This window comes from Schistocerca gregaria, chromosome 3, assembly GCF_023897955.1.
Source record: "Schistocerca gregaria isolate iqSchGreg1 chromosome 3, iqSchGreg1.2, whole genome shotgun sequence".
Taxonomy (NCBI): Eukaryota; Metazoa; Arthropoda; class Insecta; order Orthoptera; family Acrididae; genus Schistocerca; species Schistocerca gregaria.
Window position 1 is genome coordinate 393,055,681 of NC_064922.1, and position 18,388 is coordinate 393,074,068.

Below are 18,388 nucleotides of genomic sequence, written 5' to 3' on the forward strand. Positions count from 1 at the left end.
ATTCACTCACGAAGGAGGTAGCTTAGAAAACACTCTTTCGACCAATACTTTACAGTTTGCCAGTCTGAGATTTGTGCAACATGGGATTGATAGAGGAAATGGGAATGATCCAAAGAAGAAAAGCACATTTTGTTACAGGTTCATTTAGTAAGCACGATAGCGTCACAGAAACGATCAACCAACTCTAATGGGGGAATGCTGAAAGAGAGGTGTTCTGCAACACGGTGTGGTTTACTATTAAAGTTTCGAAACTACGTTCCTAGAAGAGCAATATATTGCTTCCTCCATTTCTCGCGAAGAAATCCCGAAGGTAAAATGAGAGAAATTCTTGCTCACGAGGAGTCTTACCGCTAATTGTTCGTATCGCAGACCGTCCGCGACTGGAACAGGAAAGGTGACAGGGACAGTGATATACGGAGCACCGTTCACCACACACCGTAAATTGGTGTACGATGTACGTTTATAGCACATTCTCAATTTATTATTTAGTTGCCATATCTCCAGTTAACGATCACAAAGAGTTACAGAACTGTACTACAGCATGTTTATCTCTTACTCATGATTTCCCATTACATTCTCTGTTCTGCATTAAGTCAGTGTTGTTTATTCTGATATCATACTGTGAAAACAATGAAATAAATTGTATTGCCACCATCCATATATCGCAAACTGAAGAGATGATGTACATATTTCTATATCTCTGTGTATTACACCAAAGATGTGGTGTAGTAATTACGAAGTAGTCTTCATATATAAGAGGTAAGTGGTTCAAATCCCCTTCTGGGAATCTTGACAGTAGGTCACTCTAGGTGGGCAGCAGGATTTTTTTTTTTTAAAAAACTTACCTGTTCTTCCAGTACCCGCTAATCCACAACTGAACACGCACTTTGTCTCAAACGGATTGAACTGTGAAATATATTGCTAGCAGACTGGAATGAATACTAGCAAGACATCCAGCCTCCATAGAATCGAAACACTATCCCTAGTAGATGAGAAGCCTCAGGTTACTAAATTATGATGTATTGTAAAGAAAGACATTAGAAATATGTATGGTTAAACTACTTCAGCAAAAACCCATTACAGAAGTAAAGCAGGGTGTAAGTATGTGTGTATGTTTGAGATGTCCTTTCAAAGTCTAAATTTGGCACAGGAACAACAGGTATCACGAGTATCAGCGCTGTGGGCTTTATAACTTCCTCTCTCCAATACAAGTGTTGATACAAACAAAAATTGTTTCTTTTTCAGTCCCTATCATATAGCCTCCCCTGCATGACACACATCTTATGTTGGGTTTGCTCTGCCAAATCAGTCTGCTTTGTAGGAGAGCCTACATGTCTTGGGCAAGAAACAGTTTTCCAGACCGTAACACGTAGGCTGTCATACAAGACAGGTGTGTTGTGTTAGAGTAGTAACAGCGTGCGTTATCAACGTGATTTGCATGGTGGTTGTATGTCAGGGGAAAATAAATGGTTTTCAAGCCCCTAATTTCTAACTTATCCTGCATGAAATGTGTGTTGTAGGAGAGCCTACATATCTTGAGCAAGAAACAGTTTTCCATACCATAACATATAGGCTGTCGTACAAGGCAGGTGTGTTGTGTTAGAGTAGTAACAGCCTGCTTTATCAACATGCTTTGCTTGGTGGCCTGTATGTCAGGGGAAAATAAATGATTTTCAAGCCCCTAGTGTCTAACTTATCCTGCATGAAATGTGTGTTGTGGAAGTAGTATCAGCCTACTTTATTGAAAAGTATTGCAGGGGCTACACATGCTGATGAGTGTGACTGGGACAGGTTGAAATGGACAGAGGAGGTGATAAACAAAGCAGGGGGAAGAGGAAAGAGAGGGGGGAGAAGGAGAGAAGCATGAGGCAGGCAGTAGGTTAGAGCAATAATGCGCAGATGGAAAAGGAAAAGGGGGAGGCAGAGATGGGAAAAGAGGGGGAAGAGGATGTCGTCAGAGGGAGGAGGGAGAAAGATATGGTCAGAGAGAGTGGGTGTAGGAAGTGAGGAGGATGAGGTGGACAGACAGAGAGTGGAATAGGTGAATGTAGATAGAGGAGGAGGAGGTGTGTTCTATATATATTTGTCAAATAAATACACAGGTGAGGCTCTGGAGAAGAGGTTTGTGTATAATAAATAGAAAATACTCAAAGATGACTTATATCTGAAGGACACACTGTCTAATAGCCTGGAAATGAGGAAATGCGGTGCCAGTACGATTATTTGCTTTTTTTTTAGGTATGAAGGAACAGATTAAGATGACGGATGCTGTAGCAGTGCAAGTACGTCTTCTACTAAGGTAGAAGCATCCAGAATCAAAGAAGGAAGTTAAAGTACAATGTCATTTCTAAGGCAAAATTTCAGGCATTTCCTCTATACGCCAATGAAAGTAGTTTCTAAACGATAAAGGGGATAATGGGAATTATTTGTAAATCGTAACTATAAGACGTTTGCTGCACCTAAATCAAAGTCCAAGCAGTGAACATTAAAAATCAGCGAAAATAGATATTTAAACAGCAAGAAAAGTTAAAACCGAGATAAAATAATTTTTCTCTGTAGCAGTGTATACTTTGTAATAAGTTGAAAACTAGAGACTTTAATGTGGAACCCTGATTTCCACAAGTATCATTCTTGCAATTTAGCCTTTCTAACAATCGGTGATGCACTGTTAAACACTGTGAAGAGAGCGGATAGGGAAAAAGAGTACACTTAAGACCTCTACGAAAGGGAGGAACCATCTCATGGCCTGATACAAAAAGAAATGGCAGTAAATAGGTAAGACATTGGGATCCAGTATTACAGTCAGAGTTCAACGTAACTTTCACAGACTTGTGATGAAATAACGTAGAAGAGGCATCGCTTCGAAATGTCTTAAATATTTAGGGGATGTGGCAACCAAACGGCTACTCATGTTATGTGGAATACACAATACGGGAGAGATACCATCAGGCTTTCCCAAAAAATATCATCCAAACTACCCTGATGACGGCAAGGGCAAGCAAGTGTGAGACTACCAGCTAACATCCCACGTATCATAACTGCTGACAAGAATAATATACAGCTTAATGGAGAAGGAAATTGAGGACTAGTTATATCACGAATAATTTGGCTTTAGGAAAGGTAAAGGCACCAGAGAGGAATTTCTGAGTTGACAGTGGAAACTAGGCTTTAAAAAAATCAACACACGTTAATACAATTTGTTGGCTTGGATAAAGCCTTAAACCATGCAAAACGCTGCAAAATGTTGGAAATTCTAATAAAAAAAATAAATAAGGCATAGGGAAAGACTGGTAACATACGATATGTACAATAACCAAGGAAGGCAATAAGTTTTCAGACTAAGAATGTAGTGCTCGAAATGTCCAAGAAGCAATGACGGTGATAAAAGAAAGTTTCAGGAATAGGATTAAAATCCAGAGTGGAAGGTTATCAATGAAAATATTTGCTGATGGCCACTGGTATCTTCAGTGAACATGAAGACGAATTAAGGGCGTGTTGAATGGAATGGACAATCTAAGTACAGAGGATGGACTCACAGTAAACCAAAGAAAGACGAAAATAATAAGTAATGTCAGAAATGAGATTAACGATTAACTTAACATGAAATTTGGTAGCAAGGAAGTAGATGAAGTTAAGAAATTCTGCTAGCTTGGAAACAAAATATCACGTGTCCCACAAAGCTAGGAAAACATAAAGAGTATACAAGAACAGGCAAAGAAGGCTTTCATGGCTGAAAGAATTCTACTAGTATCAAACATAAGAAATAATTTGAATAGAAACAGAGGTACAACTCCAAGCCGCCAAGAACGCTGTTGTATAGCATTTATTGTGATGACAGTTTCAGCAAACTGCGTTTGCATCGTCAGATTTGTAAATCATAGATCAACATATTCAAGAATATCGCAATCAGATGTAAGGGGTCGTAATACAGTTCTATATAACCGTGAACTATACCATGGAATATAACATGCCTTCTGCAGCACATTTCACTGAATTTTCATCATATGCATATTACACCTGTCATATGATAACGATACTTCATGAACTGGAGAACAATAACTATTACATAAAATAACCTGTATATTGCACTGATTACACGTACTTACGTTACCATAATGAAGACTGAGAGTCTCAAGTAAACATTGTACGCAAAGGATAATGTTATATTCCATGGTTTAGTCGATGTTTATGTAACACTGTACTATGACCCTTCACATCTGATTTCAGTGTGCTTGAATATGTTCATCTATGCTTTACAGACCTGATGACGACAACGTATTTTGCTAAACCGGTAATCGCAATAAATACTGCACACATGTGATCTTAGCTGTTTGAAGCTGCACTTCTGTTTCGACATTAATCTCGATCGCTCCCTAAATTGATAATGTCAAGCAGAAAAGAAATAATTTGAGGAGTCAATTTCTGAGACTGTACATATGGAAATGTATTGTACGGTAGTGAAGCATGGACTTTGTGGAAATCGGAAAAGAAGAAAATCGAAGCATATAGGATGTGGAGCTAGAGAAGGATGTTGAAAATTAGGTAGACGTGTGAAATGAAGTTCTCCACAGAACCTGCAAAGAAAGGGACGTGTGCGAAACGTAAATAAGAAGATGGCATAGGGTCATATGACATGTGCTAAGGCATCAGCGAATAACCTCCGTGGTACTAGAGGGGGCTGTTGTAGGCAAAGGCAGAGATTGGAATGCTTACAACAAGTAACTGAGGACGTAGGGCGTAAGTGCTACAATGAGATGAAGAGAATGTAACAAGAGAGGAATTCTTGGCGAGCCGCATCAAAGCTGTCAGAAGACTGGTGACGAAAAGCAAAAAAGGAAGTCTTCAATGAGTGTGTCAACAAGATACGGCTTAGCTGAAAAAGAGAAAAAGTACGTGGACTCGCTTCGTCACAGAAGTGAGATACTTACCAATGCTAGGGGCGATGCTACACGGTAATAGCGTGATATCTCATGAGGATGACTAATGTATTGTCCGATGTGTTTATGTGACAACCAGCTTACCGCCCACAGCTTAGCTCACTTAGCCTGATTGGTCTGCACACATATTTATTCTTTAATCGAATTTTTATGTTCACAAATGTCAACGCCTTGTAAACGTTTCATGCTAATTAAGGCCAAAGAAGCATGGTCTTTTCTGAATGTATTTCTGATGAAAAGAGATTATGGTAGTTGGAGTCCGAGGTTTTTGTTAATCATCCATTTTGAGTTCTTGTACCGTTTCCACAGAAACTTCCATCCTGTATCATACATTTCTTTGTATCTAACCGAGAAGTCAAATACCAATTTCCACAGACTCAGCTTTAAAAATGTTGTCATACAACGAAATATTTTCTTAAAAATTTCTTGAAATTCCGAAAATAATGAAACGCGTATTTTTTATTTCTAACGGAGAAGTCAAATACTAACTTTCATAACCGTAACTTCAAACTGCTTTAGTTATTCTTTAATAATGATTTATGCTCTAAAAAGGTATCACCCACTGTTTTACCCACTTAGATGTCGAAGTTACAAAAATTCTGAGACAAGTAATTTTTTATTTCTGACGGGAACCAAATACCAATTTTCGTAGTTTTAGCTTCAAGATTGCCTTAATAGAGAGATACTTTCAAAAAATGTTCAGCCCTTATTTCATGCCCTTAGGAATGGGATTTCGAACAATCGCCTGTTAAACTTTGCCTAAAATGTAAAATGCAGCCGCGCGGGTTTAGCCGAGTGGTCTCGGGCGCTGCAGTCATAGACTGTGCGGCTGATCCCGGCGGAGTTTCGATTCCTCCCTCGGGCATGGGTGTGTGTGTGTTGGTCCTTAGGATAATTTAGGTTAAGTAGTGTGTAAGCTTAGGGACTGATGAGCTTAGCAGTTAAGTCCCATAAGGTTTCACACACATTTGAACTTTTTTTTTATATAAGATGCACACTCTCGCCAAGCTTCAAGTTTCTACACTTAGCGGTTTCGGCTGCGAAATGACGAATCAGTGAATCAGACTGCCTGTACCTCATCCCTTTACGAGATGAATATCCAAAAACAGTAAAACACGTATTTTTTTTCTAAGCGAGAAGTCAAATACAAAGTTTCGAAGATTTAATTTTAAAAATATTTGCACATTGAAATATTTTTATAAAACATTTCACCCCATATTTGTCCCCCTTATGGTTTGAATTTCCAAAAACATTGAAGGAAGCATTTTATTATTTGTAATTTTGAAGTCTAATATCAATTTTCTTTGACTTAGCTTCAAAACTACTTTAGTAGTTCTTTAATAATGACTTATTTCCAAAAAATACTTTACACCTACATATTGCAAAACTGCTGAAACATATATTTCTTTATTACTGCCTGAAAAAGAAATACCAATTTTCAAAATTGCCTTAATAGCGACATATATTCAAAAAACTTTCTACCCCTATTTGACTCTCATAGGGGGTGGAATTTCGAAAAGTCCCTTCTTATACGACGTCTACAGTATGAGGTCACCACCCTGTGCAAATTTCAAGTTCCTGACATTAGTGGTTTGGAGTGGGCGACGTTGAGTCAGTGTGTGAATCAGTGAGTAGGGACATTGCCTTTAATGTACACTGATAGCGGAATAGTAGTACCGCCTTTAGGAAGAGTGGTTGGGTCGGTTGCACTACAGAGTGGTGTGGTTGTGAACAGAGCAGGTGGTACTCACGGCGCTGAGGGCGACGGCGGCGGCCACGACCCACCCCCAGCCACCGTCGGGGGCAGGAGGGTGTCCGCCGCCCGCTGCCGGTCCCTCCTTCTGCTTGTGGCCAGTGGACGCCTTGGCCTTCCCCGTGAGTTCGTCGCTCTCCGTGACATCCAGTCCCTGCTGCAGACCTCCGTTCTCATGGTTTTGATCCTCAGCTTCCCTCTTCTGCTGTTTCTGTGCGTCGATCAGCATCTTTATCTGTCGCTATGGCAGGACAGCTGTAACAGAAACAGAACCCCAGACATAAAACACCAAACAACTGCACTGCTGGTCATTAAAACTGCAACAATATGTATACCGAATGCAACAACATCGAAATGGCATGGGGCATACTGTGTACTAGTATGCGCAAATGATAAAATTTCTTTGCGACAGAGCGAACTTGTCAGAAGTATTGTCAACTGCATTTACGTACTGGTTTCTCATTCAGAAATTGAATGAGTATGTTGATTTGGTTCTGAAAAGACAGTGATATGCGTCGTGAAGAAAGAAGGAACTTCTACAAATACACGTCGGAGTTCGAGAGCGCCAGTGGCCTGACGAGACTGTACTTTAACCTTTGAGTCACAAATATCTAAAAAAAAATTAATTTTAAAATTTTGCAAGGGAGTGACCCTTATCATCACGGTAAACAACGAATACAAGAAGAAATCAGCAGAAAGTAAACAATCAACGCCTTTAAAGTTGTAGTTTCCCTTCGTAGCCACTGGGAGATAATGTTTTCATCACCCATAAATTGATTAAATATATTTGAAAACAATGTCGCTTTTTTCCTAGTTACAAACACACATCTCGAAACTTTCAAGTATTCATAGTGCCTGAAACAATTTATAGTCCTAGGGAACAAGCAAAAATGGGCATAAAATTTATAAATTTGTATGAAAATTACATACTGCTCCAGTGGTTTCATTTCGAAACCACTCATAACAGCAATAGAACGAACTCAATCTTACGTTACAGTAACTGCAAATACACTTACTTTCACTGTAAATGATTTCCTCAATACAGTCACAGAAAGAGAAAAAGAATGATTACGCAGAGGATACTTAGTTTAACAACTAAATGTCTCTGTCTTGCAGTAGTATCGGTGATTTCATGCAAAAGACAATGTCACTTTAAAGAGAAAAAAATAATAATAAATTGTGTTTCAGACAGAGACTAGTGACTGTAAAATAGTTTTATTTAAAGTCACGACCAGGTTTGTGCCAGCGGAAGACGCATCCTAAGGCGATATGTACAAAAAGTAATAGTTTTCTTCATCAATTTCTGTACAAGTCACGTAAAGATGCTCCTTCAATTGACTGAAATTTGCTCGCTGTATTCAAAATGTAGAAATGTGGTTGCATTTGCCTGTAGTTTAAAACAACGAGCTCAAGAAACCATTGGTACTCAAAGGGATAACGTTCTTTGATATTGCTATGATCGTTGGTCACCATTCCACTCCTGACATTCGAATATGGAAAGGGTGGGTTCGGGAGAGGCATACACGTCACGCTCCCAAGACTAGCTCCCGAGAGGACAGACATAACTCATTATTTGTTCAGCCGTGCAGGATCGGACAGCCAGTAAAGCACCTTGAATAGTGATATTGTTTGCAACTAGACAAATGTCTGCACTGCGGCGCGGTGGCACCTGGAGCACGGTGTACTATCAGCTGCGGCTCCTCTTGAAGCGGGAGCAGAGAAAGGTGAGCCGACAGCGGAGCACCGGCGAGAACACGGAAAACAGGAGTACCGTGACACCGTCGTTTCATACGAATTTCAGTTCAGCTGGTCAAAGCAAAACCAAACGTTGCCTCTGTAATCGCCCCTCACCTACCCCACACACTGGATACGCCACTTTTTCCCTGGTCAGCACGTTCACCGCATCTCTCGCTAACCGAAAATATCTAGAGACGCGTTGCCACTACATTCCAGCCACTATGATTGATGAACTGTGGCTTGTAATTGAATTAGTTTGGATGCCTAGCCTTGTTAGAGCCATTGTCAGTGCCGAAAGTGGCATCTCTGTATCTAAAGTTTGCGTTATGTACACCCCAGAAACAGGTACAAATTTAATAATGTTCAATAATAATCAAATATTTTCTTACATTCCTTATGTTAAATTTTACTCATTTATAGTGTTCATAAGGGGAGAGAGAGGGAGATAGGGGGACGGACGAGACACATGCCGCCTTTTGAAAACTTGGGTGCTTTTAACTCATTCTAAAATAATGTGGCTGTAGCATTAACTATAATCGTGTGCAAAACTTGACGGGTAACGACAGGGCGACGGTCGAAAAAACAAGAAATTTTTTTATTACGCTATTCGAACTATATACATTGAACAATTATTTCCCAAAATATTACGCGCGAAATCCAAAAAATAATGATCCTGTGGGCGTCTGAAGCTAAAGCAAAAGGTGAATTGGAAAGTTATAAACACAAAACGCGACTGCCACAGGTCGTTATCGTTGCCATCACCCCTGTTTATACCGATTTGAGTAAACCTGATTTCCTGGAGTGTTGTTTGCGCTGTTTTACTCAAAATGTTAACTAAAGTTTCAATAGTCTCATTTGGAGATACGCTGCAAAAATAACATCCAGCCGAAGCGAAATGGTCAACATTGCTCCTAATTTCTCAGTCGGTCTATTCAATATAGGCCACATTGCATTAATGTACGTGGCAGATGCTCTTCAAATCAAAATTTGTGACTATAATTGTCAACGTCGTTTATAATTAACAATAAACATCCGTCTAGCTGCGCCATAGGGTTTCATGGGTAACTCGAGCAAACGAACTAGTAGAACTCGTTACGTTTGATAACGTGAACAGAAAGAGAAAGGAAGCAAAAGGTGTAGTTTCTATCTGGGTAATTGCTCAAATAAATAGATTATTCAAACAGATTTATTCGGCAGTAAATAATCTGTAAACTAAAAAACGAATAACGCATAGTACCATTGCATTTTCTTTGATAATTTCTTGTACAGAATTGGAATTTGTTCCCTTGACTCAGTTACGTTTCTGTTTTATAAATAACTTATTAACAGTTTGTCCAGAAATGTCCTTTTGTGTCTCAGTGACTGAAGTTCTAGACTACAAAACTTAGGTTTAGAGTTCGATCCCTAGCTGGTCCTACGATTTTCACTGTTCTTACTGCTTCTTTCACCTATAATAATAACGTTTATCCCAAGTCAAGTGGCACCGTCGTGAAAGACGGCGACACTGACGGTTTCGTCGACTTTTACATCATCTATATTTGAGATGCAAATTATGTAGAGTGATATGTAGATCAAAGTAATTGAATTTGAAAATTTTACTTTTATTATAGATTATCGGATAGTGATTGCTAGTACATGAAATACTTGTCGGATTTTTAAATTATTTTCTTATTTTTGAGACTTGCGTTTGGCTGGGCTGGCGGTTTCGCAGACAGACAGCAAATCGAATAGGGTTGATGAGCACCATTAACTGAAGCTTGGCAGGCTGAAAGGGTGATGCCGAAGCCACTCTGGACAGCGTTCGGCGAAGGCTGTTGTGTGTACTGGACAGGGTGAGAGAGCGCACGTCGCGAGCTCGTACAATGCTAACAGCAGGTAACACCATCGTTGGAATTCTGCACGAAATGACCGCCGCTCCAACGTTCCTAAAGCGCTTTTCTGTGGTGAGGGCGTTGTAAAGTAGTAAAGTACGATAAACGTACCGGAAGGCGGGCAACAACGAGTCTTGGGAGGAGAATGTAGAGAAGACGGTGCCAGTCTGCCAACAGGAGAGAAATATGCCTTTGGACACTACGCACGCTCTGTGAAAACTACGGGCATCTATGGCTCTATGCTCTCAGCAGAATACGGTACACCATCTGTGAGTTTTCTGCAAGCTTGAGAGTGCAGCTCTCTCATCCCAAAAATAAGTGTAGTTGGCCCGTCATTGATATAAAGCAGGGTCACAGGAACAGCGTGTTAACGCGCGCCTTTGAGAGACGCCAGCGGCGATGCACTCAGCGGCGATGCACTCCCTTGAACCAAACTGAATTCTCTTCAGTTCATCGTAGCCGATTTTTTTATGTTGATATTTGATATTTTATGGTCCAAAAAATAGGACTCCAAAAATGGCCTTTTTTTCAAATATCTATAATTTCACCAATTTTTTCCCTTGAAAATCCCTACAATGAATCAAAATTACATCTGTACGGATCTCAGTGAAGTACTAATTTGATGTTTCACATAGTCACAACTGGAGTTACAGCAACAACCGTCGATCTACCTCCTTTCAGAGCTGCCTCATTAATCTGTCATTAATATTTCTCAATAAAAAATACAAAAAAATTTCAATGCGTGCTTCATTAATTGCAGCAAACCTCACTTGTCTACTAACTTCCAGTATGGAGAAAAAAATTCTGAATGAGAAAAATATTTTCGTGTCACCTTGTTGGGGGGTGGTGGTGTTTGGGGAAGGGGACCAGACAGCGATGTCATCGGTCTCATCAGATTAGGGAAGAACAAGGAAGGAAGTCAACCATGCCCTTTCAAAGGCATCATCCCGGCATTTGCCTGGAGCGATTTAGGGAAATCATGGAAAACCTAAATCAGGATGGCCGGACACGGCATTGAACCGTCGTCCTCCCGAATGCGAGTCCAGTATGCTAGCCACTGTGCCATCTCGCTCGGTCGTGTCACCTTGTCATTCCCCCTTAGGCATGACATGTCATTGATAATTAACATAGCTCGATAAAAGTTGGACCATAAATAGAAAGAACTGCCGCAGTATAGTCCAAACACAGTAATTACGCTGAAGTCACAATGACTCACCCTTGTACGGCGATATGTGGGAGTATGTGATGCACCCAGGGACATTCGGGAACATATATGAAAATAGTAACTGTTCTCGAAAGAACAGATACCATTGATGACCGTGCAGCTTCTCTAGAATAAATGATAATTAATTGAAACTCTCAGTTACCGACAGGTGTTGTTGATATACGTCGATGGGAACAGTTGAAAATGTGTGTCCCGCCAGGGACTCGAACCGGGGATCTCCCGCTTACATGGCAGACGCTATATCAATCTGAGACACCGAGGACACAGATGAATAGCGTCATTGCGCTTCCCGAGTGACCCACATTCCCAACTGTCCACAATCTACATACGTAATGTACCTAATAGATATTTGCCCATCATCTCATTACTCGCGCCCACTAAGGTGCCGATCCCCGTAAGACTTCGGGCAACCTTTGTGCATTCGCACAGAGGGAGATCAATGGCCGGATAACCTTTAACTATATATGAAGATAGTAACTGTCCTCGAAAGAACAGATACCATTGAGGGCCGTGCAGCTTCTCTAGAATAAATAATAATTAATTGTCCTCGGTGGCTCAAATGGATAGAGCATCTGCCATGTACGGAGGAGATCACGGGTTCGAGTCCCGGCCGGAGCACAAAATGGTTCAAATGGCTCTGAGCACTATGGGAATTAACTTCTGAGGTCATCAGTCCCCTAGAACTTAGACTAATTAAACCTAACTAACCTAAGGACATCACACACATCCGTGCCCGTAGCAGGATTCGAACCTGCGACCGTAGCGGTCGCGCGGTTGCAGACTGTAGCGCCTAGAACCGCTCGGCCACCCCAGCCGGCTGTCGGGGCACACATTTTTAACTGTCCCCATTGAGGTATATCAACATCACCTGTCGGCAGCTGAGGGTTTCAATTAATTATCATTTATTCACGAACGTGATGTTTTCGGTGAGCCAGGTGATATGGTGTGAAGAGTCACTATGTTGCATGGGCGTACTGACCTTGAAGTCTTTGAACACAGTACACTCACTGGCCAACTTTATTGTAGCACTGTACTCTTCCCCATGTGTGTCTTTTCGGGGGTGTTATTCGACCCTTACTTTATTTTCGTGGACGTCAATGCGCCACCACATGAGACTGCGCAGATGGAGGAGTTCTTAGAACGAGAAGATTTGGACGAATGGATCGGCTTGCCCGTTCTTGCGTCTGAAATCCCACCGAACATCTTTGGGATGCATTGGGGAGATGTACCGTAGGACGTTCACATGCATCAACGGCCATTCGGCACTTGTCAACCACTCTAGTGTGGGGATGGAGCGTCCTACCATAAGAACACCTTGTCAACTTTGTGGGCAACATAGAAGAACGCTGCAGAGCGTGCCTTACCAACGGTATTAAGAACAATATCTGGCCTTTTGTGATGTCCAGGGGCAATCATGAAACGTGGTGACTTTAGTGTAATTGTTGCCTTTGAGCGAAAATCTCATTTCTGTTCATCTCCTTGAATACTTATATCAGTTACCTTTAATAGTTCCTTCTATGTATGGTCCAAGTTCCATCGAGCTATGTCACTTGGCAGTCATGCATCACACGAAAGTTACTTCTGTCCTTAGTGTTGCACACCAGCGTATACGGGGGTGCACCAGAACCCCACCAACAGACTTTCAAATGTGGTAGTATCGAGTACAACAAGAAAGTAACGCCTTGTATACATGGACTGTGGAGTAGTTTCTCATCTTCACTAATGTGAGAAAAATTGTTTTCATATTTTGTGAGGTGGTAGTATGGACCAAAATAAGGAAAAAATGTCCAGTAAACGTGAGCTCTAAAGTGCTGTGAGCTATGAGGACTTGTTCGTCTCCTCTGTGAAACAGCTCTTTTGCTGAACACGTGCTCATAGCTCTTAAGGTATGCATTTAACTAGACATTTTTTTCTTGTTTTGGTCTATTTACCACAGCTGAAAGTAACATGATTCTAGAATTTTAGAAGGAACAGTACCGGTACATGTATTCCATTGTCAGAGGTATCTGGACGATTTTCGTTTATAATTTTCGCCTCTGTCGTTTCGGACCAGGGTACCTTACCTCAAATTAACATATTTCTCCTTCATCATCGCCCCTGAAAGTTTTGGACGACATCAAATAATCAACTCTTATATAGGCCTGGTAACCACTGCCAACAATAATGCACTCTGGTGGCTATTCTAGGTGTCACAGTATTGTAATCATCAGAGTATTGTAATTACAGTGGATGGCGTGTATTTGTACGAAGCTACTTTTCCATCCGAGCATATCTCCTAAACGCTTTCCCTTTTTTCTCAGGCAGTTTATGCCTACATTTCGATTTCTCGTTAGTCTGCCATCAGGTCGCCTGTTTTACGTCCACAGTAAACTAGCCGTCCACTTCTATCAAGTAATTTGAGCCAGTTGGAACTTTTCACAGTGTGAGAACACAGTTCAAGATTTAGAAACGGTCTGGCTCCGATAGACCACATTTAATAGTTCCTTGGAAACACGAGGAGTCTATTCTTTCCGGTAGGACATCGTATCCAAAAAAACACAGATAGCCCTCTCTACAAAGAGATTGAATTTTGGGGGTAATATCTGTAAGCAGCCACCATGGATTAGAGAATAATGTCTCCCTGTCGAAACTGAAACATCACCACGAAGGCGATCATGGCAGTCATTGCCATCACCTAGTAACCTTTCCTATGAATGAATCAAGAAACATCTCGCAATGTAATATTGTATTCACGACATTGTTCTTGCTTGTTACCGTCAACATTTGACTTGTTTGATTTTGATCTTATTTTCGTATGGTTTTCCAGGTTCACACATCCTTTATAACACTAGTGTGCTCCAAAAGTGCACAACGATCTGATTGTGGCTGGATTTCACACTAACTGAAGCATTCTCTGTATGACAGACAAGGGTAAAGGCAGTTTACCACTCGATTAGGATGCCGAATGCAGAATATACATGTACGATCTCCACTGTTCTAACCAACAGTGATCTTGAACTAACGCGATTACTTTTGTAATAGGAATTTAACATCCCGGATACAGTCAAAACGTTAGAGAACACCGATTTTGTTCCTATAAACAGCTAATCTCTCTATACTTCCTCGCAGCAGAAGGAGTATACTTCCGTACTGTAGCGAGTAAGAATCCTATATATCAACCGCCTTGTAGTTAATTCTGCTACCAAAAGTCACTTCCGCTATCAGTTCCGTACGGTGAAAAACAAGATAACGGTGTTTATTACCTTGAACTGCCGTGTGTTGGCGTTTATTTGCACAACACATTATGGTGAATGTAGGTTGTTGCACTGGGTACGCATTGTTCCATAATATGGACACACAGTGAGTCAGCTTGCTAGAAGAGAAACTTTTTAGTTCGGGAACTTTGCAGTAGTGACTCTCTTTAGTGCCTCTGAAGCAGTAATGAAGCAGACGAAAATGTAACACTTGAAAAATAGCCTTGTTGGAAGTACATCGAATGTCTGATAAATTAGAATTAAGTTTCGAGCGGGTATTCTCATAATACGCAGTGAAGTATAGACACAACGTATTTCAAAGAGGAGGAGGAGGAGGAAATTAGTGTTTAACGTCCCGTCGACATTGAGGTCATCAGAAACGGAGCACAAACTCGGATGAGGGAAAGATGGGGAAGAAAATCCACACGCTTTCAGAGGAGCCTCACCGGCATTTGCTTTAAGCGATTTAGGGAAATCGCAGAAAACCTAAATTATATTGGCCGGACGCTGCTTTGAAGCGTCGCCCTCCCGAATGCGAGTCCAGTGTGCTAACCACTGCCTCACTTAGCTCGGTTTGTTTCAGAAAGCATATCCACAAAGTCCTGGCATCATTTAAAAAAAATTATAATTTTGTAACTACTACGGATAGAGCACCGTGGCTTCTTGCAAAACGTTCAGCAACTCCAAAACTTTTTTAATCCTTTTGTGCTTTATTGCAGATTGACTTGGATGCATCACAATGATGACAGACCAGGAGAAGGCGCAGTTTATCATCTGGAATGCAGAACCAAAATCAGTGACAATAGTACTGCGGAATTATCGACGCCAGTATGAGGGTACACCACTGGTAATAATAAGCATAATGAGGTGGTTCCTTGCAGAGAAAACCAGAATGTTTACCTGGACATGCTCGAATAGTTCCTGCTGTCATATATTAAAAGGATGCAGCCTTCTACCATGTTCCAGCGAAATGGTGCACCTCCACAGTAGATTTTTAACGTGAGGTATGTGCTGAATGACATATATCCTGAGAGATGGATGGTTTGTGATGGTCCCTTGGCATGGAGTCCGCTGTTCCCCGATGTCATCCCATTACACTTCTTTTTGTGGGGTTACACGTCTACACAACAGCAGTCAGTGACATTTCTACACTTATTGCAAGAATCAGTGCAGCATTTAGAAATGTTGATGGTGCAATGCTGAACCGTACAAGGACAGAGCTCGGTTATTGCCTTGTTGTTCTACGGCCGACATTCGAGTATAAGGCTGTGCACAGAAAGAAAATTGGTTACTTTGGTAGCTGGATCCAGCATAAAGTAGTCTGAACCACCGCATATCCCATTGTTATCTAATCAGGCAGCTTGTAGTGTCAGCCAAATGACAGCGCCAACAGATGTGAACCCATACCTTCCAGCGAGCTGTAATGTACGAGACTCTCTTTGCTCGCTTTTGCTGTACCAGATGGCGATGCACTGTGCTGATGGAATCGAGGCGCGCATCCTGCAATCTTCATGAAGAGATTTAACAGCAACCAGTCTTTTAAAATTTTTCCATTTCGCGTTACTTACAGCGTTATATGTCAGCTTAATGATGAGGGACCCATCATTTAGTCTACAGCCATAGTTACTACGATATGTCGCATATAAGTAACGTACTGCACGAAATTGGAAATGCAGTGAAAGATAGGGATAACTAAGAATTTGCATATGGTGCATATTAGACCACAAATTGCCTTGTATGAAAACTAGATAACTTTGAGTTTTTCTTTGGACTTGGGAGGGGATTAATATGTGGCTGGAATCTCCAGAAAATGGATTTTATTCAGTGCACTCACTTTCAATGACATGTGGACAAATAAAATATATTCATAACATCCATTGTATCTCCTAGACCGTTCAAGGTATCAAAACGAAATTTTGACACATGATAGCCCACAGAGAGAAGAGTATTTTGGCATATGGTTACCATACTGAAGTTTCTTATCAGTGGCGCTATAGCAGAAATAGGTACATTTTGTTAGTTCTGGGGCACTAACGCAATGTAAAAATAAATTCTGTATTTTAAGTAAAACAACAGATTTTTAAAAATTCAATTAAATTTAGTATATTTAATTAAATAAACCGATATTTAAAAATTAACTAAAAACTTGTGTTTTACAATAACCAAACTAAATACAATAAACAACTGATATCTAACTACATAATTTTATTTACAGCATGATTGGAGAGCAACAACATGTATTCATTAAAAAAAAGTAAGCTAATTTTTAAAAAATCACATTGCGAACATAGGTACATAAATAAAATGTATCAGTTAAAACAAAAGTACATTACTTTTAAAATCACATTTTCAATATATTAATTTGAATGTGTTAGATAAAACAAAAGTACATTACATTAAAAATTTTACATTGTGAATGTAAATTAAATAATTAAAATGTATCAGTTAACAAAAGTATATTATACTAAAAATTTTACATTGTGAACTCTATATAATGAAATTCATTATTTCTATCTCTAAGTTTCTTCTTTCCCTTATATTTTAATTTCGTTTGTCCTTTTATAATTATTTCAAAATCAAAACCATCAATTAATTTAGAAAATCAATTTGGTAAAATAACTTTAAAAACATTATTGAGTACTAGACAAAGTTGTTCTCCAAATGAAGTATTTAAATATTCACAGTTTATAATATTACATAAAACATTTATCTTTAGCTCATTTACTTTTTTATTTCCTTAGAAATACTAAGATTGTTTACTTCTTGATTAAAGTAGCTTTAATTTATATAGAAAAAGTTTTATTGGTTTTACAAACATAAATTTTTAGTTTGAATTTAACATAATTTTCAAAAATTGCTTTGTAGTAGCTAATTTTGATCTTACAACCAATAGATTCATTGAAAGTTATTCTTTATTATTTTTTATAAATCTAATAAAAATTATTTCTTGTAAATGGAAAACCTAAATGAAATGCAAACTGAACCAAAAGAGACTTACGAAATAATTGAGGTATCTGAAGAAGATACTGATTGTCCTATTGGTTTATGTGATGAAAATAACAATCACTTTGTTAAAAAGAAGTTGCAATCACTATTGATAAATAGTTAAAGGAAAAAGAAAATTACCCACTTTGTAGAACTATTATTAAAAATTAACTACTAGAAAAATTTAAATAATTAATATTAATGCTATATTTGATGTTCAACATGAACTAATTAATGTTGATGTTTTCGGTGATAGTTTCATGCAGCAACAAATTATGACAGTTATAATGGAGATGCATTATATGATTATAATAGTGATTAGTTACATATTTAAATAGTAAAAACTATAAAAATTTACTTTTTCTCCAATCTAATGAATATTTATATGTAAATGGAGAAAGTTCTTCAAGAAGCTTCTCTGAAAACTACATTTTGTAAATATTGTAATACAGAGAAGTCAATTGATAATTTTTACATTACCAAAATATAAAAATATATTAAAAGATGTTTATAGAACTATATATATATATATATATATATATATATATATATATATATATATATATATTCGATTTTTATTGTAATATTATATATCTCATGTATGTGGAAAAAGTGTTGATAACTATTATTTCAAAGAACACTTATGA

General features: G+C 39.2%; 1 protein-coding gene across 1 annotated transcript in view; it reads right to left on the minus strand.

Moving 5' to 3' along the window:
* LOC126354826 (monocarboxylate transporter 9-like) overlaps positions 1-18,388 on the minus strand; it is a 92,218-nt gene that overhangs the window by 65,567 nt on the left and 8,263 nt on the right. Inside the window, exon 2 of the mRNA XM_050004769.1 lies at positions 6,689-6,945. Within this exon, the coding sequence (XP_049860726.1) occupies positions 6,689-6,919 (231 nt within the window). The 5' untranslated portion in view covers positions 6,920-6,945. The remainder of the gene's footprint in view (positions 1-6,688; positions 6,946-18,388) is intronic.